Source organism: Microtus oregoni, unplaced genomic scaffold, assembly GCF_018167655.1.
Source record: "Microtus oregoni isolate MIOR12 unplaced genomic scaffold, Mior012 000022F_ref0000154, whole genome shotgun sequence".
In the NCBI taxonomy this organism is placed as follows: domain Eukaryota; kingdom Metazoa; phylum Chordata; class Mammalia; order Rodentia; family Cricetidae; genus Microtus; species Microtus oregoni.
The window spans coordinates 25,470,761-25,494,008 of record NW_024543081.1 but is presented as its reverse complement, the minus strand read 5'-3'; the positions used below and the strand labels follow the sequence as shown (position 1 = coordinate 25,494,008).

At 40.0% G+C, this 23,248-nt stretch overlaps 1 protein-coding gene across 1 annotated transcript in view; it reads right to left on the bottom strand.

The window, feature by feature from the left end:
- The window catches only part of Dnaaf11 (dynein axonemal assembly factor 11), a 97,801-nt gene that overhangs the window by 6,656 nt on the left and 67,897 nt on the right, over nt 1-23,248 (bottom strand). The window contains exon 11 of the mRNA XM_041672571.1: nt 4,174-4,259. Coding sequence (XP_041528505.1) covers nt 4,174-4,259 — 86 coding nt within the window. The remainder of the gene's footprint in view (nt 1-4,173; nt 4,260-23,248) is intronic.

Below are 23,248 nucleotides of genomic sequence, written 5' to 3'. Positions count from 1 at the left end.
TATCATGGAGATGTGCCTTTGGGCATGTCTGGGAAGGAGTTTTTAGTGAGCTGGGAAGACCCACCTCTTAACTGGTGGCATCATTTCATGGACTGGGGCCTTGAACTTAATGAAAAGAAGCAAGTGAACTGAGAATACGCATTCATTTAACTCTGCACCTGGCTGTGATGCAATTTGAGCAGCTGGTTCTTCAATTTCCTGCTCCCCTAATATCCCTGTCATGAAGGACTATACTCTGGAACTCTGAATAAAAACAAGTCCATTGTCCCTTAAGTTACTTTGATTGGGTATTTGGTCACATCAATCAGAAAAGTAAAAGAGTCCTCTAATCCAATTTCCAATAGAATTCTTGTTACTACCAAAACCTTACAAACATTTTCTTCACTGTGCTCATTTCTATTGGCATTCTGGCATTTCCAATTCCAAACATAATCACACATTAAGCTCTGCCTATTCTGCAACCCAGGGATTCTCAAACTCATGCTTCCAAACTCCTCTAAATTTCTCCCATAGACTTGTTTCAAAAGCTAAGGATCCGTACAGTCAGGTTTTGTCACAAGAACCCCCTTCCTGGTTTTTCAGTAATAACAACTTTTGCACTATTGGGAACTAAGTACCTGTTAGAAACAGTTTAAGACAGCAAGGACTTATTTTGGCTCACAGCTTCAATCCACCATGATGAAGAAGACATGATGGAGTAGATCAGGTCATGGCTGAAGGACATGTGACAGGATGCTCATATCATGGCAGAACAGAAAAGAGAGGATGACAGAAGTTGGTGACAGGAATTACCTGTAAAGGCCTACCCCTAAAACATACCTCTGTCAATTAGGACCTACCTCCTAAAAGTTCCTCCAAATATAGATTATAGTGAATCTAAAGAGACATTTTAGATTCAAGCCATTATCTCTCTTTTATTTAATACTATATTGCAGTCTTCCACTATATAGCAAGGTATGAAAGAAAGTGAAATTTGTGAAGACAGTAAGCACTATTTGCAGTATAGAGAATCTAAAAGGAATCCACAGATAATAAAAGGCAGATATAGAAAAATATTAGTAATATTGTTAGGTATACATAAATACAAAAGTGGATTCCATGGTAGTGCTAACTGTAGAAGAGTGCAACCACACTAAGTGTCAAGACGTTTCACAGTGTCAAGTGGCTAAGAAGTCAGCTTGATGTTGTCTATATTTTCCCACAAAAACAAATTTCAGCTTTACATATCAATAGTAGCTAATAATAGAATGAATTCATAATAGTATAAAAGTGTTACACCCCCTAAAATAAATAAAAGCATGGCTATACTTATTGAAAAATACAAAAATTTGTACAGGCATCAAATGAGACTGTGAAATACTAATGCTAGAAGGACTGATCTCCTTAATTGATTCATATGCACAATTCTAAATATAGCCCCTGAAAGTGTGGGGGTGGAGAAAGATGGAAGAGAGGGAGAGAGAGAGAGAGAGAGAGAGAGAGAGAGAGAGAGAGAAAGGCAGACAGATTAAGCATGTGCTGTAGTTTCAACCCTTAAGTTTCAGGAACTAGGGCCTCCTTCTGAGGTCATCCAGCATGCTGCCTTTAAAAGTAACGCAGGAGTGTTGGACTTCTTGGACCTGATCACTCTGCGATCAGATACTTACATAGAGACTGAACTTAAGGAACTTAAGCTCTTTTTTTTTTTTCTGTCTAGCTCCAACTGATGATGTGACTGCTCCTCCTTATACAGGTGTCTCAGATGCAAAAGTCACATACCTGGGAGGTCTTTACCAGACTGTCCTTGAGCTTCCAAAACTTAGAGACATAAACCTCATCTGGTTATAACGTTAGCATGTTTCTGGTTTTTCAATGTAGTATTTGAAAAAAAGAGACACATACAATTTGCATGAGAAACCAGACAAGTTGATTCTAAAATTAATGCGGGCTTATAAAGACACAAGAACAGCCAGATCCTCTTCAAGAAGGTGAGACGACCTTTTCCTTAAGTTATAAGGACTTATTAGAAAGCTATGAAAATCAGGGAAGAATCCAGACCTTCACATTCAGATGCATGATTTGTGACACAGGGGTCTTGATGACCAACATTTTAGAGCCAGTGAAACATAAAAAAAAAAAAAATCACTTCTTAAAATTCAATTCCTGATAGAAAGCACCCGAACAGGAAAGACAAGAGTACAAAACTCTAGAAGAGGATAAGATTCCTAGAATAAGGCAAAGAAAGCATCAGCCATAAAACTATTGCTAACTTCAACTCCGGATGCTATGTCATGACTACACTATACAATACAAAGGCTAATCCCAAAGCGTCACAGTTCTGGATCCATCTCTCTCGTTTCGTGATGTTGGGTAAATTCAACTTCTGTGCATCTCAGTAAGAAAGGCTTTTTTTCATGCACGCTATTTTGATGATGAAATATGATTTGTTTTGTCCAGGGTCTCAGCAACTGCATCATAAATATTTTCACTTTTGAAGACCCTGTGCGTTTCCCTTTGCATCACAGTATGAAGAGCCACATTCGTTCACCAGGTGCTCCCCTCCAGCCATGAGGGATAAACCAGTCTTTCCTATTCCTCTACTGGCTCCATCTGCTCAGCGTGAGAAGCAGACTGATCCAGTTAGGAGAAGGTGGAGGTCTCTTCCAGTCCTCCCAGATTCCTGTTGCATTGCTACCCTCTTTTCCAAAGACCAACAAGAAACCCAAACTCAATCCCCATGCACACCTTTAATAGACAACGTTAGTTAATGAAGTTGCCCAGCCCAGAAGCAGTGTTCTCAAAGAAGGGCTAAAGAGTACACTGCAGTTTTCCAGGGAAGAGAGAGCTCCACAGTAAGCCTCCATACGAGCCCTGGGTGTGGGGTTGGGAGGTGAGCTTTCTCCACAGTGAAACCGAGAAAGAAATGCTTTGTAGATGCACTGTACTAAGACGACTCCAACTGCCAAATCTAACCATAGCAATGACAGTCTTCCTGAGGTCTGATAACAACCTCCAGACTGCAGTGGTTTGCCTTTCTATCCTGCAAGCCCTTGCAAATTAGCTAAGACTGTTTACTTGGCTTGAGGGTGTTGGGGTTAATTATGAGTCTAATATTCACATAAGTCGTCATAGCTAAGGATCTTGAATCTGTAGTAAAATTTACTAGGTTAAAAAATACAAATGACTTTCCAAGGTTAAAACAGCAAACTGGTTTTCAGGAGAAATTCATTCCGTACCTGTTGTTCAAACAAATTCCATGTTTAAAAATCTCTACAAAACCTCAATGGTCACCTTTGGCTATACACATGGCTGAGGCTTTATGATGCAGAACACAAATACAGCGCTTGTGCAGGTATTTTTATGATGTGATCCAGAATATACATTTGTAGCACAGAGATAAATTTGCCTTAGTCCAAAATAGATTCTGCCATCTGGATGTTAAGAGTCTGGAAGTCATGAGAAGTAGGCTAGCTGAAGGAAGTGGGGCCTTATCCAGAGCCTGGGAACCAGGAGAGCTTTGTATAAAATGACTTCCTTGCTGGCATGTTTAGAGGAGATTGGCTTTGTCCTGAAGCTTTCAAGGAGACAGGGCCAGGATCCTGGGGAAGCAGTTTCTAACACAGTGGAATACTGGAAATGAGTGAATATTCTCTTGACAAAGTGAGAGTTTTGCTGGAAAATGCATTTAGGAAGAGGCTATAGATAATTTATGGTCAGGACACTGAGAAGAGCGCAGTGATAGAGGCTCTTATATTTAGGGAACCTAGAAGGTCGGGTGACAAGGGAATCACACAGGGATGTGATGTGATAAAAAGCAGTATTATGAACATGAACTGGTTCAACATGCTCCATGGCCTTTGGGACACTCAAATCCCCCTTGAAAAGTGGGGTTTGCACCGACTAATGTGGGTACAAAGCAAGTGTTCGGTAAATATCAGCAGTCATGGTGAATATTATCAGTATTACTACAATTTTCACAAGCAGCTGAGACGTGCAAGGACACAGGTTGGAGTCTGGAAGATCAAGAACCCTATAAATGAGGAGTCTGGGGAGCTGGAATAAACATGAACATGCATGGTCCGAGCATTTTCAAAGATTAAATGCTTACAATCATTCTGGAAGCTGTGTTCTAGCCACTGTGTGATAATGAAGAGAACAAAGTCATATAGGCAAGTACAATCAGGAACATGATACCTGTGGCTCGCTTGCTCTCTGCCGCTGTCCAGTCTGCTTTTCACAGACGTGGGTGTTCGCTGACCTCCTGTGATCACTTCTCCTACCTAAAATAAAAACATGACATGTGCAAAGTGCTGCATTCTTCCTTGATATATGTGAATTTAAAAAAAAAACTATAAAGCATCTGAATTTTTGTCTGTACATATTCCATGGATCAGTCTTAATTTAAGCCTCTTAAACACAATAGTCTTGCAAAGCCTCAAGCTATAGAAAGATTGCCAAAGCCAAGCATGCAGATTTGATGAATTAATTTATTTAACAAATGTATTTTATCTGAAAGCTAGCAACATGCCAGCCACTTAAGGGAAGTGTTCGGGATGGATGCTGATTTGAGAAGACTCTGCCTATGTAGTGTTCCCAATGAACATACTGACAAAGAAAGCACCCTACACTGGAGTTCTTCCTATTTCAAGTTAGACCTCTTGTTTCCATTTTGAAATTAGGAGGAAAACAGACTGTGCTCTCAAAGGTCTTTCTGAGCCTGAGAATTCTGTAATTCCATTACTTCTTTTATACTAGATAAGTTCAGTGCTAAGCATGTTACGATCTTAATAAATAAAGCTGACTAATTCCTTCATCGAACAAGGACTATTCAAAGGTGAAGAGAGGTCACCTAATTTGTGCCCTCAATAACTGTCCAAGCTCTCCCAGTGGAGCAGGAAGAGGGCACACTGCTCCATATCATAACCCAGCTGTGCAATAAGCCTAAACTTACCCTTATTATTTATGTTGCACGTCTACTTAGGACTCCCTCAGCCCCCAACATCATTCCTGAGACAGGGATTACTTGTAGGCAAAGGCATCTAAAAACCCTCTCATTGTGTTGCTTGGGTCTGGTGACAAGTTCAGGCTCATTTGCCTTTTCTATTCAAATGTCATGGAGGGATATCATCCCTCATGCAGCCTCATCATTTCCTCCTCCTTGAGAGAGGAGGATACATTTCTGAACACATCCGCACAGGAGGAACAGTCATTGTTTTGAAAGTTGACATGTAATGTGGGATTTCCCTCTGTATGCTGTGAATACCATTGGTTAATAAAGAAACTGCTTTGGGCCTATAGCAGAGCAATACGGAAACAGAGCTAGATGGGGAAAACTAAACTGAATGCTGGGAGAAAAAAAAGGAAGAGTCAGAGAAAAGCCATGTAGCTCCACTGGAGACAGATGTGCTGAAACTTTGTTGGTAGGCCACGGCCTTGTGGTGATGCACAGATTAATGGAAATGGGCTAAATTGGGATGTAAGAGTTAGCAAATAAGAAGCTAGAGCTAATGGGCCAAGCAATGATTTAAATAATATAGTTTCTGTGTGATTACTTGGGGAGTCTGGGTGGCCAGGAACAAACAAGTGGCCTTCCTTACTACAGACATGAACCTGCCATCCTCTTCTGACCTACCTGAGACTTGGTGTGTTTCACAGATGTGGCCCACAGTCCTATGATGTATTAAGGAAAATTCTTAGGCTTGGATTTACAGAGTCATCTGCTGGCACAGCCATGCATGCTGGACTCACATTTGTATTTGGGAAGGGAGTTGGTGGCCTAGTTTAGCAATAACGCTAAGTTTGTTTACCTGAATGCAAAACCAAATTCACACATAGGAAAATATCCTTTGCCATTTGACTAAGGAATTTGTTTTGCATGCTCCACAGAGCTCTGAGAAGGGTGGGTCAGGCCCTGGTTAGGCTGCATCTCTGCTCAGCTTCTCCCACCTCCCACCCTTGGTGCCTTCTCTCCCTTCTCAGGAGTTGATGTTTAGACAGCCCTTGATATTTTGCAATTCATCTACATCTTAGAATCTGCTTTAGGGGGCACAGTGGCACCTTAGCATCTTTTTTTATTATTTTAATGCTTTAATCATTTTAAACAACATCATTGTGAGTTAAAATGCATTAAAATATCAGCCTTGTTGTGGGGGCAGTACACATTTTATATTGTATCCCATTGTAAACACACTAACAAGAATGAGAACCTATGCATAATTAGAGCCTTAAAATGCCTACTTCTAACACTGTTATTTGTCACATATTAGGCACAAAGATTCTCTGTGTTTATGGAAATGCAAATAGAGTCGCAAATTTGGAACTTTTCTTCACAGGGAATTTGCTGTGTAGCAGAATCTGAATGTGCTTCTTATTTTTAAAAGATATTTTCAGCATGGTTTGTTTCTAAGGGTCTTTTAATTTTGAAAGTTACAGGGAATCAAAACATCAGCAGTGAGAAAAAATACAGACATTGGCATTCTTATAACATAGGAGTCCGTCATCACCAACACTCACAGCAACTACAGGGAGCCCCTGATAGAACCTAACTTGTTGGTGTGAAGGGCTATAGGCTCAGAGTGCCAAGGTGTAGTAGTCATGTCATTCGATTTCCCACGGTCCTGTAGGTTGGAGCTGTGCTTCTTCTAGGTAGCAATGCTCATTATCAGTGTCTTATTCGTGGCCCCATGTATGTTTTAGGGATGACTAATGGAAAAGTTGTAAGGACCAAAATATGTTCAATAAATTAGATAATGTGAGACTAACAGTTTCCTGAACCCGCAGAGAGAAATGTAATTAACTCCTCAAAAATTCAATTCTAGGACAGGCACTGAGATACAAATTAACATTTTAATGATGTTGCATTGTTTTAACCCCTCAGAGGTTTGCTCTGGGGAGCTGGTACAGAATACAGACGCAGTGACAGGGCTCAATTGTCCACAGATGCTCAAATCCTGCCTAAGGCTTTTCTGACCACGGACTTTCCAAACTTTGCTTGGCTAATAGCCTGAGTGGGGGGTCTCATTACTTCCTGAGCCAGCAGCCTGCATTCAGAGGGTCTATATGGATATTAATAAAATGTATATGGTTGCAATACTAACAGTAAACGGCATGTACTCCCAGACTGTGGCTGTAAAGCATCTGCGAAAGAGAGCCCGAGCTCTTGATTCCCATTTTTTATATTGAATCACAGGAACTGCCAATCTGACTATTTCTGGTACATAGGAGAGTAATTAAATATGGCTCAAATCAATAGTTACTTATATGACTCCAAATAAATATGAGTGAATGAACACCATTTTGGTTGAAAGCTTGCTTATAAATTAGAATACAAATGAAATATAATTAAAGATCTTTACTGTGAAAAGTATACAGTCACCTGTAGTTGATAATGACCTCTGAATCACCAATGGTGTTACCTTAAGGAAAGAAATCATAGCACTTACCCTTGGTGTCATTAACCAAGTTCAAGCCCAAATTTGAATTCTCTACTATGTTTTCACTTTGTCTTCCGCCCTCCTTTACTCTGTACTTATTGAACCTCACAAGGAAGGGAATGAGAGTTACTTTACAGTTTTACTGGTGAACAAATCACTGATACTAACTGACCCCCAATGACCCAGATAACAAAAAGTATTATACATATCATTGTTCATCAAACAATATCCAAATGTCTTCCTCCACATTCGTGGTGGATAGTCATGTTATGATTGTTTTCAACTTCTATTCTTGCTGTTTTTAGCAAGCGATTGTCATAACATGTCTGCATTACTCTGGGTCAAGAGCATAGAAGGATACATAAGTCAACATTACAACTTTGTTTTAGCTTAGGTTGTAAAGTTGACTACTTGGGAAGTCCAAGGTAAGCATACTTGACTGTTAAATTGTTCTCTAAAATGCAGGTTAAATACACAGGCTGAGTGTACCCAGTACCACTGCTAGTTTTAAACTTAAGTGACCTTAAGGTGTATTATTAACTCAGCTGTGAGTTTCAGCAAAATGCCAGCCTCTTAGAAAGTAAGAGATATATTTATCACAAAGCATTGCCACACTTTACTGTTTCTTATAAATTTAGCTCTGCATCTTAAATATAATATGCGTGAAATCACAATAAATTCCTCTTGGAGACTTTGCCTTTCCCCACAGTTTCCAATGTTCCCTCCATTAGGTTTGCTTCACTGAGCCCCTACACTGGGTTAAGCACAAGACCAAGGGACAGATTGAGAATGGATGATGGGAAACAACCACTGGTCATTTCACAAGGGAAAAAGACACATCCAACCGAAATTCCTGGAGGCATGGAACTGACAGACAGATGGATGGCCAGCGCTCAAGAAACTTATTAAAGAAAATGGTATTTCATAATGGAAAGAACAAGCCTGAATTTTCCAGAAGACAGAAACGAGAATGTTCTGGGAAGAGAAAAAAAAAAAGCATGATCAGCTGAATGGTGGTAGCACATACCTTTAATCCAAGCACTCGGGAGGCAGAGGCAGGTGGATCTCTGTGAGTTCAAAGCCAGCCTGGTCTACAAATCTAGTTCCCAGGACAGGTTCCAAAGCTACAGAGAAACCCTGTCTCGAAAAACAAAATACAAACAAACAAACGGAGCACCATCGAAGGCAGTAAAGTAAATGGACGCATAAAGCACACGTGGCTGCCCATCACACCTGGGGATAAGACTGCAGACCTGGGAAGCATGTGCGCTGTCTTCCTGTGAGGTGTTCAGGTTTCTCCCATGAGACCGTAGGAGCTTTGTGGTGCTTCACTTGCTTGTTCATGTCAGCTCATGAGGAATGTTTAAGCTGGCTTCCTCGTTCATTTAGCCCAAGTGTGGGAGCAACCACCACACCTGTAAATCCCCACAAATTTAATCTGCGTTATAAGGTAACAGTGTATATGATAATTATATTTTCTTACAGAATTCACTGTCTCTCAGTTTCAACATTTACCTCAATTAAAACATCTCAATGAAAAGTTTACTCGAAGCCTATCAATATCTAAGTAATTGTTGATTTTCATCTTTCTGTGCTTTGTCATGAGAGCAGAGCCCCCTCCACATACACACACACACTAGACCTGTATCCTACTACTCTACGTTATATCTCCCGCCCTTGCTGGTACTGTGTGAGATGCTAACTGACCTGCCCTGTGTTTCTCAGGCGTTTAAGTATTATTGCTGTGACAAAGTTCGTCACCTCCCTTTAGAGTCTACAGAGAGCAGCCTGGAGTCCAGATGTTTTCTAGGTGATTATTTTTTTGAGACAAGGTTTCTCTGTAGCTTTGGTGCCTGTTCTGGAACTAGTTCTTGTAGGCCAGGCTAACCTCGAACTCACAGAGATCTGCCTGCCTCTGACCTCCGAGTGCTGGGATTTGAAGGCGTGCACCACCACCCGGCTTCTAGGTGATTCTTATGTGCTGGCAAATTTGGAATTTTGTCTTGGCTGACTGCATAGCATTCAACCTTTTCTGAGTGCTGTTGGTGGAGGTGGAGGTGTGTTGTGTAAGTGTGTGAGTGTGTGTGTGTGTGTGTGTGTGTGTGTGTGCGCGCGCGCGCGGTGCCGGGGGACTAGCTTTCTGCATGCCGAGAAAATGCTCTACCACTGAACTATGCCTCACACCTCCATATTCACTTACAGAAACTACATTTAAGTAAGGTGGACAGCATCCCAGGAATTACGTAGGATCTGGAATAACATGAAGCTGTGGATGAGCAATAACAACTCTCTAATATTCCATTATGTGATATACTGTTCTGTAATGAGCTGTTTGTGGAAACTTAAGATATTTCACAACTTCTTATAATTACATCACGGTATCTACCTATTACATAATAAATTTGTATCATTGATTTATTTTTCTATAGAGTCCAAAAGTATAATTATGAAGTCATAGCATACATCTTAAGACTTGATATACGGTGACAGTTTTTATTTCCAGAAAGATTAGCTCACCTCCCGTTTCCTCCCACAGTTTATGAGAGCACTCGTCCATTGCAGCCTCACTGGTATCGCATTTTTAAAACATTTCTGATAGAAAGTTGGCAGTGGTGTTTGCTTCTGAATGAGAAAGTTGCTGAGGAAGATGGGAAGATGGTTTGCTATGCACTGTGTAGACTTCTTAATACTCAACAAATTTATTCTGTAGAACATATTTTATGTAAATAAGCATAAAACTTAAAAGTTTGTAATTAGATAACTAGGCATAGAGCTTTTGTTATAAAGTATACAATTTTTGATGCATGGATATTACCTCACTTGATCTTTTGTGCATGTTTTTCTTGCCAGTGGAGCATCAGCTTTAGAAAACCTGAATACTAAGATGTTTATTTATTTAGTGTGTGTCTTATCCCCCACTAAATGCAAATGCCACACAGAAAGGAATATCTGTGCTGGGCGTCACTAGGGCCTCAGTAATTTTTATTAACTAATGAATATAATTTAAACAAACAATAAATACTGAAGGCTTTAAATATAACTTTTAAACCTTAACAAAAACTACAGGATGTGGCCTCTATTTTACTTTTGGAAAATATGTCTCCACAGAGAAAGAAAGTGGGTATTTAACTATAATTCTGTATTAAAATAATATCAACTATTAAATTTATCTGAAATTTGTTCTGATGTATATTGTTAAATAAGATGATGTTACTATCTTTGTGGTGAGGGGGAAGGACTGCTCAATGGTTATGAGCACTGTCTATTCTAGAGAATGACTGTTTGGTTCCTCACAGCACATGGGAAGGCTCACAGCTGCCTGTAACTCAAGCTCCAGTGGATCAGATTTTATCTTCTGGCCACCACAAGAACTGCACACATGTGGCATACACACACAACACACATAGATAAAAAGTTTTAGAAATCTTTTAAAAGATGACAAATAGATGGTTTCTAGTTGTTCCAACTTGCCAGTGAAGTAGACATACCTCTTGTTTTAGGGAGCTTGCGGTCTAGTGGAAGGGGAAAAGCCCATGGGCAGAATTAGGACTGTGTAATCCAGGCACAGGGTACCAGTACCATGTGCCAAGAGACTCCCCGATGGCTCAGGGCCAACTCCCACACTGTCATTTGAGCTAGCAAATAATTATAAGTTGAAAATTATGGACATGTCCTCCAAAGAAAGGGAAAACCTGTGTGAAATGCTTCAAAGTAAGAAAGGTTTGAGAGCCCCAGAACTGTGAACAGCTCTGGGCTGCACAGGCCTGAAGAAAGAGTACTGGCAGAGGTGAGGGTGAGAGCTGAGCTTACAGACCTAACCGGAAAGCTTATGAACCACCACTACAGTTGGAATCTTAGGCTACAGGTGAGAAGGAGACACTCATAGGCTTTAGGACAGGAAAGCTCTATCATAAAGTTGGTGATTTGAGAGGCTTGCTGAACAGCACAGTAGATATGCATGGAAAGAATACCTGGATAAAGCAATACCACTCCTAAGAATTTTATAAGAATAAGATTTAAGATAAGATGATAGTGGTAAAGAGAAATCAGAGTGAGATATAAAAGTAGCAGATCCAGCAGGCGAGAACATGGAGAGGAAGGGCAGAGGGAGACGATATCAGAGAATCACTAGGAAAAGGAATTAGGGAGATATAGTAAGAATGGAAGGGAAATGAGCTCATATTTTAACTGAAAATCCTGACACACATATTCAAGTTAGCAGGCAAAAAGAACCTTAAACCAATATATCAAGCAGGATCAGACAGGAAAAGGTAAAAGGAGAGGATACAGGACTGAGGAAGGAACCAGAAGAAAGATAAGGATGAAAGCAATAGGCCAACAAAGTAGTGCATGCGCACAACGATGATCAGAGAAACAGGACGGGAGACAGTAGCACAGGACTTCACAGAGCTATAGAAAGAGCTTGGGAAAGGAGTTGCATCCCAAAAAAGTTCATATAGTGGAGGGATTCAACAGATTACAATAGGTCTACTGAACTTATAAAAGCAATGTTTTTATAGTACGACATGCAGACATGCATATATACAGATATGTGCATACATACACACAATACAAATATACACACATACATATGCACATACATGCATTATTTAAAGGTAATAAAGACAAATAGTAGAAAGCAGAAACTAGAGGGTAGTTGATCTGTTGTGGGGCGGGGCAGGAGTAGCAACCAACAAGAGGCAAGTTCATATCAATTTTTTCTACAAGGCTCTTTCTGAGTTGGATAAGGCATCTGGAGCTCAAGAAGAAAAATGTACTCCTGCTGGCCTGGTGAGTCAAAAGCTGGAATATCAGCTATAAAGAGTCAACAGAAAGGGACTCCAAGTTAAGCATGTAAATGCTACTTAAGTCCTAATTTGGTCACACGCAATGTAGAGATTACAAGGCACACAGCAAAATGCAAGAACCAAAAAAAAAAAAAAAAACAAACAAACAAACAAAAAAAAACTGAAAAGAGACTTAAGCTCAGAAATGGTACACAGTTTAATAAAATGCCACCAAAAAGGTCAAAGGTGGCATCTGTATCACAGACCTTCAAGGTTCAGGGAATATTGTAAAGAAGGGGCACAAAGATCTACATGCCGGAAGTTAGAGAGGATTGCTAAAAAATGGTGTATTCTGGGTATGACAAGATTACTGCAACTGTGAATGCAACAGCTCTGGCTGCCTGCAGAAAATCAACCCACTCAACACTCCCGCATGAAGTGGGGAGAGCTCACCAGCTCCCACCCTGAAGAGCAATTGACAAATGATCACTTCTAGGGAGGGGAGAGTCTACGGTCAGGTCAACCATCCACTGGCCCCTCACCCGTGAATTGGACTTGATATGGGAGCAAGGTGGTATTGGGGTGGGCGGTAGGGTGTGACTCTGGGAGTGAGAGGTGAATATAATATAATCAAAATACTTTGTCTGCATGCAAGGAGGTGTTTATGGGAAGGGATAGAGAGAGGGAGAGAAATAAAGTGATTATGTTATAATCTCAAAAGTAAAATAAAAAGGGTTTAAATAAAATATATTTAAATAAATATGTTTTAAAAATATACAATTATATTTAAAAGCAAAGACTATCAACACCCCATATCCAGAGAGAGTGTCCGTCAAGGGCCAGGATATGTGGCTGTGCTGAAAGCACTAAGTCTGCATTTGACTTGCTGCTAGAAACACCTGGGAAACAGCAAAGACAAATGAAATGGCTGTTAAGGAATGATGTCTAACAGCCAAGAACTGTAATCTTCAAGAGTAAGAAGGCACACGAACCGAGCCCTATGGTACAGTTTATGTGGATGCACCTTAAAATGGAAAATAAATAAACTTCTAAGTATATAAGAACTAACATTTTAAAAGAAGGGAAAAGATTGGCTTTCTTAAATAAGAAATCCTCAACAAAATTTGACAAAAGAAGACTACCTCTAGTAACTGAAAATGATGAGTGTTTCTAGTAACTGAGAACCTTTGTTAAGGCCAACATATTGTTTAATCACTTTTCTTTCTATATATACTAGTGTGTTATCTTGGTTAGGTTATATTGAGGTGGCCCCATTCCCTGGCAGGCTATCCTAGATTGTGGTAGGATGGAGAAAGAAAGCCAGGCAAAGGCCTGCATGCAGCATTGTGCCCTGATCCTGAGTAGAGATGCCACGTGACTGCTTGCTTCCTCATGCTCTGCAACTGAGTCCTTCTCCACAATGATGAACTATAACCTGGAAATGTGAGATAAGGAATCCCCTTTCTCTTTAAGATGCCTTTAACTTAATCAAAATAATCCCTCATGGACATACCTAAGAGGCCCGTCTCCAGGGGATTCTAATTTATGACCAGTTGAAATTTATCACTAGCCATCTCAGGGACCAAATGCTTTTACAGAGGGCTCAAAGAAATCAAAGAGCAAAGCAAAGCCTGGTGGTGCTAGAACTGCAGATTCCTACAAAAAAAAAATTGTTTCATGCCATATAGAAAATCAACTTGAAATAGGTCATATATCTAAGGTAAAAAGCAAAAATGATGAAAAGATTCTGGAACAGCTAAAAATGTCATGAACAAGAATGGGGGAACAACCACTCAAATGGAAATAAAACATAAAAACTATATGCTAATAGCAATCCATTAAAGTTGCTTTTATAAGGGTAGTTCATTCATCACAGGAACTGGAAAAGTAGCCTCGTAGGCAAAGTCCTGCATTTAGCCTTTTTATTTTGTATGCTTATCTGTTTATCCTCATGCTGCACTAAGATGGCCTGACTCTACACTGAAGCTGGAAAGCTATAACTCTTCCAGCCTTGCTGTTTTTATAACTATTCTGGTCATTCTTTGTATTTTCATACATGTGAGGACCAGAACATCAGTTTCCACACCAGAGTCTTGTTGGGATGCCGCTAGAGATGTACCGAATCTGCAGGTAAAGCCTGGGAAGAACCAGCTCTTTAGTAGATGACATTTGTCCACGCTCATGGGACTTCTCTCCATTAAGTGTTTTAAAATTTATCTCTGCATAAAAACCGGGACTCTTTCATAGTGTTATAATTACATTGCTCAAAATAAACCAAGCAATAGGTATGAGAAAGGTGACTATATGAGTAATCTTACCCTTATTGTGACAAAAAATACCCACATCAAACAATTTATTAAGTAATAAAGGTTTATTTTGGCCTCAGAGATTTCAATACAATGTCACTTGTTCCGATTATTTTGGGACTTAGATGGCATAGTAGTCCATGACAGTAGCATGTGGCAGAAAAGTCTGTTCTGAAGGCAGCTGAGAAGAAGATGGGGAGGGGAAAAGAACAGGGAAAAGAGAGAAGAGGAGGGGGAAAGAGAATGGAAGGAAGAGTAAAGAAAAAAGGCTGGGGTCCCAGTATTCTCAATGGCACCCCTATGACCTGAGTTACTCAGCAAACCCTTACCTCAAAGTTACTCCAGGTTTGAAATGATGCTTCAAACACCTGATACTTTGAGGGTCATTTAAGTTATAGCAATGACAGAGAACATGCCATAGTATTAGCAAAAGTGATTGTGAAAAGGCAACATTTGAATTAAGTCCTGATTATGTGTTCCCAGAAATGAGGGGAGTGGTGTCTGGAATGATGTGGGATTCCCCTCTGTATGCTCTGAATATCATTGATTAATAAAGAAACTGCTTTGGATCCTACAGCAAGGTAGAACTTAGGCAGAGAAAACTAAGATGAATGCTAGGAGAAAGGAGGCACAGTCAAAAAGAAGCCATGTAGCCCCACCAGAGACAGAGGCTGGAATTTTACCTGGTAAGCCACTGCCATGTGGCGATACACAGATTAATAGAAATGGGTTAAATTAAGATGTAAGATTTAGCTGATAAGAAGTTAGAGCTAATAGGCCAAGCCGTGATTTAATGAATATAGTTTCTGTGTGATTATTTCAGGGCTAAGTAGCCGGGAACCAACAAGCAGGCTCTTACAACATTGGAATATATAATAAAGGGAGAAAAGTGAGAGGTGTCAAGAAACACAGGCCAAAGCTGATCAAAGCTGAACTGCAACAAGGAATGCAAACATTATTCCATGTGCTATAGAAGTCATGGGAGGTGGGGGGCTCTAGCAAAAGAATAAAAATGCCTTTAATAGGGAACTTGAACATCTCTCCAAAGAAAGAATTGAATATGGGAAAGAGCAGTGGGAAGGCCTGGGGGTAGTCTGGTTGAGAGCTGACACTAGACTTAACAGAGGTAATAGGTGCTAACCAAACAAGCAAGTGACACATACCTCCTTCTGTGTGACTTGGTCACATGGGCACAGGCTGGTGCCACCTTCTAAGAGTGGTATGACTGGCAGAAGTGGGTACAGACACAGATATGGTTAATTGGACAAACTATGGATGGATCAAAGATGAACATGCAAGGTCTGTGCTGGCCATGTGATTGTGACCTTGTCATTTGGCAGGTGTACATAGAATATCCTTTATTCTAGTGTCTGCAATGCTTGCAATATTTATATCTGTTGTATTCCAAGTAGCAATGGACTAAATTTTACTTCCTTTGTCATTCAATAATACACTGGAACAGCATTTCCATTTCTTCAAATTTATTTGTTAGTTTCTCTGTATTTTATATTTAGTTTTATTTTGTTGGCTATTAAACAGAATATCTATATTTTTTTCCTTTGGGAATGAAACTCAAAAATTTCCCAAGGTTTGTTTATTCTAAAGCTATATTCTGTGAACCCATTAATATTTTATAAGAAGACATTTAGCCTTCTGGCAAGGGATGTTTTTTATATTATTCAAATTCTAAATCTCACATCTTGTTGATCATATCCATGAAAGAAAGAACGGTGTGTGAGTCTTCTAGTACAATTGGTTCTATTGATATTTCTAAATCTTATGGTTTGTACACTATTAATGAGCAGCGTAATGCGGAAGGACCTTTGGAAGCCATCTCTATGCTCCCTTTGGAATAAGAACACCAGAGTGCTTCAGTTGCTTTTCTTATTGCTCGGATAAAATGCCCTACAAATGCAACTTAACAAAGAAAGGGCCTATATTAGCGCACAGTCTGAAGGTGCGATCTATCCTAACATGGAAGACACAGCAGAGAGAGCAGCTGCAGCTGTGGTAGTGAGAGCACCAAGGAGCTGGCCACACCTTGTTCTCAGGAAGCAGACAGAGATGAAGAGTTCCTCACAGCTGCTGTCCACTCTTTTTCTTTTTTGACTCAGTCCAGGACCCCTACCCAGGGGTTAGTGCCACCTGCAGTCATGGTGGGTCTTCTCTACTGAGTTAGACCTCTTTGAAAACTTCCTGATGGGCATTCCCAGAGATGTGTCTCCTGAGTGACTCTAAACCCAGTAAAGAGGACAAGGAACATCAAGTGCCACGAAGAGAAAGACTCTGGGTGCAAATGCTGCTATTTTGCTTTAAGTTGGGTCAGCTGATAAGAATTTAGCTGTAGTGACTCCAGTTTTGCTTAGATGCACCGAGTAGAGCTTCTTGTGTCCTTTAGACACAAGGAGGTAAGGTAGATGTCAATTGGCTGCCTCTCTGCCACCTCCTTACCAATATTCCCCTGGTGCTTACTGTTTCTCTGTACCTTTTGCAGTTTTTAATGTCACTTAACTGTACTGGGCTTTGTTTGCAATTAATTTCTGTAATGCTTTGTAATTTACATGTTTTAATTAAAATCTGCTTACTTTTCCTGACCTGTTTATATTCAGTATCAGCATGAATAAGTGCAATAAGAGCATCTGGGGTAATATAAAAGGAAAGTATTTACATTTGTTCTTCTTTGCTACAATTTTTCCATTTCATGTTTTAACCTAAGTCCCCTGAATCATTTTCTCATAATGTCATCTTTACTGTTTCTACAAGGAAAAGTAGTCACTTTGGGGTGGTTTTGTAACACAACTTATTCCAAACAATTGCCACTATTTATATAAGCCACGGAATGCACTGGAGAGATGGCAGTCACTCAGCCCCAGAGCTTGAGTGAATGAGGATGGAGGGAGTGAAGCGAGAAAATAGAATCACTCCCCAGGCCTTCGCCTCAAGGAATTATGGGAGAAAGAATGTATTGCATCCTCCATGTAACTCTCCGTGAGGACAGCCTGGGGAAAATCTAAGTCTGTGTGAGACTGCTGTTTCCTCTGCATGTCTAACAATGCATTATAAGTACCTAGCACATAGCAGATGATAATTAAAATTTCTGGAATGAATGACAGAATAAATAAATGCCTACAGGCTAAAGATAACAGCAAAGACCTCTAGAGACACCTGTTCCTTCCTATTATGTCTATGAATGGAGGAGAGGAGGTCCTGCTGATGTTGGGTATAATGAGAAAGGGTTAGGATTTGGGAAGCCTTAAGAGTCCTCGTGTGGTATAAGGGGATGATGGCCATGGACTGAAGAGGGAGGGGACAAAGGAGCAGCTGAGGGACACAGATCCCGACTCTTTACTCTTCCACAGTAATTCACATAGAGCTTCGTCTACACCACAAGCTTAACAAATGTCAGTTGGATTTAATAAATATTTTACATGGCTAATTAATAATTTATCAATTTAAACTTTTTCAGAATTGTGCAGACAGCACTCTGTTGCTGAGTTCTAGCACCTCGCTTCTACATCTGGAAAGATGAATGTGATAAATTATCCCCTCATCTGATATTAATAACTTTCATATCAGTTATTTACGGCAACTGCTTGTCTTCCGCCTATCATCATTTTGCTTAAGTGCACACATTTAACATCCTCACCCATGCCTGGTAAATAATTTCTAAAAATGCTTCCATATATTTTTTTCTGCATAAAACTTCCAAACTGTCTACATCCTTTAGATATGAACCTGCCTTGACATAAGGCAATTATGTTACTTGGGAATAGGGGTGAGTTGAATCACATTGTATTAATAGCACTTAGTAATGAGGCCCAGCCATGTAATTAAAATAGATTACTATTTTCTAACAATCCTTCTGTCAACTGCAGAATTTTTTCACATGTAAACAGTTCATCTTATTACATAATTTCTGGTATTTATAGTAATCATACATATATATAATTCTCTTGTACAGCATTTAAGTTCTGACTTCTAGAAAGAAGTATTATTCACATTAAACCATGGAAATAAAATTTTCTGTTCATGCCTAGTGTTTATATATATATATATATATATATATATGTATGTATAAACCTCCACTAAACATATATGATATTCATATGTATGCATATATATATTTGATATTTTGATTTCATATTTTAAAAGGAATTTGTGGTTTTATTTTTATCTTTCCTTTTGCATCTTTCTAGATAATTTGTTTCTTAAAATGCCACTTGAAATAGTAAAAAGAGTTGCAAAGTTGGTTATTAAAATGAAATTGTAAATGTACTATATATCTGTAATAGGTCTGCTTTCTTAAAATCTGAAGATCAGGAATCTATATCAAGTCTACCCACCAAGAGTGTCACACACAGAAAACCTTCATAAATATTTTCTGAACATATGAAGTTATGATTACTATATATCATATATCATTTGTAATAAAGTAATGCACTCGTTATGACATTTCTATACAAGACAATTAAATTTGTATTTACATACCCATCACCCTCTTTTTGCATTTATATATTCATGCATTAATTTATATATGTAATAATAACAATTAACGAAAAAGAGGCCATGAAAGGGGTCGAGTCTGGGGTATGGGAGAAGTTGGAGGAAAAACAGTGATGTGAATGATGTAATTATGTTTTATTATTTAAAACTGCAAAAAAGCAAAAGTAATTTGGCAGAGAATAAGAAGAAATTATAGACATGAGCCATCATGCCTAGTTTGAGTATTAGATGAAAATCAATTTTGTCTATATTATAGTATACTTGCCACTTTTATTTATTAACAAATATATTAATATCTGAGAAAATGTGGTGTGTTTTGTTTTGTTTTGTTTTTTAAGACAGGATTCCTCTTTAGCTTTGGGACCTGTCCTGGAACTTACTCTGTAAACTAGGTTGGACTTGAATGCACAGAGATCTTCCTGCCTCTGCCTACTGGGTGCTGGAATTAAAAGCGTGTGCCACTACTGCCCAGAGGAAATGTGTTCTTATTTAATCAAACATTTATATACAATATATAAAAGGCTTGGTTTGGATTTTATCACCTCTAATCTATGCTCATTGTTGCATCAGCATTACATCCTCAGATTATTGGCTTTTTACTTAAATTTTTTCTCATAGCCTATATTTTGATCATATTCTTCCTCTCCCCCAACTCCTCCTATATCTTCACCATCTCCTTACCCACCCAACTTCAGGTTCTGTCCTCTCTCTCTCTCTCTCTCTCTCTCTCTTTCTCTCTCTTTCAACATAAATAAATCAAAATACAAAAATCAAATCAAACAAATCAAAACCAACCAAACAAACAAAAACCAGTAGACAAAAAATAGCAAACCACACCAAACAAAAGTAAGAAGCATGTGTGCATGCACACACACACACGGGGGGGGGGGGCGGAGGGAGAGAGAGAGAGAGAGAGAGAGAGAGAGAGAGAAACACACACACAAAAACCTGGAACCTATTTTATCTTGGCCACCCCTGAGCTACCCAGTGACTCTCCAATGGAGAAAATTGGTTTTTCACTTTCCTAACAGGTGTAAATTACAAATAGCTTCATGGTCGGGGTGGAACTTTGTGTCTTCTCAGTTCTGGGATTTCCCCTGGTTTAAACCCGAGCAGGTCTTGAGCCTGCTGTCACAGTCTCTGTGAGGTCCTGAAGATTGGCCCCGCTGTCACTGATCCTTTGGAATCATCCATTACCTCTGGCTTTTACAATTATTCTGCCTGCCCTTCTCCATAGATCCCTGAGCCTTGAGGGGGTTAATAAAGACATCCCTTTAGGACTGAGCATTCCGGAGCCTCCCACTCTCTGCACACTGTCCAGTCGTGGGTCTCTGTTAATCACCGTCCACTTAAGGAAGAAGCTTCTCTGATGAGGACTGAGCAAGTAGGATTGCCCTCTAAACAAAATATTTTATATTCCGATTTCCTTAACTGGGTTCTGACTGATAAGAAAAAGCATATAATTTACCACTTCTCCAAGGAGAACAAGATCTATTTTTCTATTTAAAGCAAGTCATTAATTCACAATATTAGAACCTATGGAAATTACCATTGGCATATTAAAATCTTTGAACAGATTAAAAAGTACTTGCACAAATCAAACATTTCTTAAGTAAATTCTATCTCAGGTCAGTGTGTAAGTGCAGCAAGGAAAAGCTCAACTTTGAGAATGATCAGAAGAGCAAGAGTATGTAGGATGAGGGTAACAGCTCTGACCAAAGCTGCCCACCCCATCGTCTCAGAGAAAATGTTAGAAACGCTGTGATGTGAAGTGATGTGTGTTATATGACATATATTATACATGTATGGATGGATGTGTACATATAGCACTATTCTTAGTTGTATAAGACAGCAATGTGCTGTCTGAAAAGCAGACCAAATGTCACTATCACTAGGTTCCTTTCAATTCTTTCTTCTAGGCAAGTGTAATCTCTCCGACCGTTCCTCGTAGACGATCATTAATGCGCTGCAGGCTCAGATGAAAGGAGGGTTTCACTAAGTTAGAATGAGCACCAAGAATGATGGTGTTTCCAAAGAAGACATCATTTTACACCCTTGCCAGAGATAGTCTGAATAGGAAAAGTCTCTCTCTTCAGCTCTAAAAATTCAGGATCATCATTGCCATGCATTCTTCACTCATTCATTCACTAAACCTTTATGAAGGTATCTGCTACGATCTGGCCAACTTTCTAGGTCTTGGGAATTGAATACTGAATACAACTCACAACCCTTTGTGCTCATGAACTTACATTACAGTGGGAGAGGGAGTGGAAGGAAACAAATACTGGACCTCCAGAGCACATGAGTGCTGTGGAGACCAGGAAAGCAACAATGATGAGAAAAAGCTGGGGTGGGCCAGGAGGTTGGGAAAGCAGCATTCAAATTCGTGTTTTAAGGAAATAGTGAGATTAAGGGAAGGCTTTAAAGAGTAAACAAGCCCTCTTGAGGGACCTAGAAGGAATGGAAATCAACAAGTAAAAGGGCTTATAATTTGGTACTATTCTTGCTGCTGTAATGGGATTTGGCAGAAACAACCTAAAAAAGAGAATTATCTTGTCACACAGCATCAGAAGGAGCTGGTTGGTTGTGATGGGGAAAGAAAGTGTGGCGATACAGGTGGCTCCATCCACATAATATACGAGTGCTTGGTGGTGAGTTGTTACACAGCATGGACTGGAAGGCGGAGAATTCAGGCTGGAACTAGAATTCGTTACCAACTTCAAAGGTGCACCCCCAGTTACCCACTTCCTCTAGCCAGGTCCTGCTTTTTAAAACATGAACTGGGGGTGGCAGGGGTGGTGTTTAAGATTTGCATACTCACCATGTCTGAGAACAGCCTGCCCTGAGGAACAGCCACATGGGGCCAGAGAATGTTGTTGGAGTTGCGCTGTGGTCAACAGCAGGAAAGGATGCTTGTGAGGAGTCTGGGAGGCACAGCCAAGGAGAGAGACCCCAGCCACAGACTCAGCACAAAGCCTGTGAGACACGCAAGCATTTAAGCCTCGTGATAGGTGGCACTGAAAGCCTTCCTCATGCAAAGCCGTTATTCTTAGATATATAGTCTGTTTCTTCAACTTGTGGGGTTAGTCCAAGAGGCCTCTTCATGTTGCAAAGTTAAGTACAATAAAGATTCTCCTAAAAGACTCTGGGTAGTCACCTGGTTGTTCTGGGACAGTCATAGACTATCTACCCTGAGGAGAAAAGGAACAAGGTCCTAATCTCATTTCCACATGGAAGTCTCCTTAGCTTCAGAGATGTGCTGGGTTAATGAGGAACCAAAGCTCATCTAAAGGCTACCACAGGCGCCAGGAAAGGGGATGTTGGCAAGAGAATGCCATGAAGGTAGAGATGGCCAGATTCTGAATGGGAGACAGCACCAGCAGGGGTTAAAGAGGGCCAGATGTGTGAGTGGTGACATCCATGCTGCTGCTTTTAAGCCTCTCCCAGGTTGTCATGGGCTTTTCTGGATGCTACATGGTTGTAACACAGCAGGGAACCAGGGAACAGGTACCTACGACTCTCACTGGGAAAGCCGTGCCAGTCCTTTCTGACTGTAGAGTTTCCAGGCATTCCAAGAAAGGAGGCGAGACAGATCCTGGTCCATAGCTACTGCTCTCACAGGGCGCCCTAGTCTTGTGGTCTCTTCTTCTCTCATCTTTCCCACCTGAGAGCAATTGCTGTATTACCCTGAGGGTCTCCTCTACAATGGAGGTCTGATAAACCTTGTTCCCAGGCATCTCCTCTCCCTCCAGGTCTGGGCTTTCCAGACCTTTACACTCTTTACACTCTTTATATGGAAAATTAAGCACATGAAATCTTTAGTGTTGGGCTGTGCTTTGATCTGATTACTCTGTTTCTTTTTTTATCTCCATGGAAGATTTTTTAAATTTCTCTTTGAGATCAATGCAATAAAGAAAGACATAGCGATCAAAAGAAAGAAAATGTCATCTATGCTTTCCTAAAAACTATTGGTTTAATTGTGTCTGATGAAAGATCAAGTGACTACCAAACAATTTTTTTTTTTTGTAATAAGGGTTGCTTCCACTTTCCCCTCAAGTGGAATGAGGCTGCTGAGCTAATAATGACAAGGTTCCACTTTGTTCAGTGTGTCTGAGGAATAAACACAAAACAGAGAAAATGGTATCTTTTTTTGAGCCTGAAAACTCCTGGGACAGAGTTTCTTGTTAGCATTTCTTTGTGGGCAGGAGAGGCTATGTGGAAAATTGAGGGCTGGGCACAA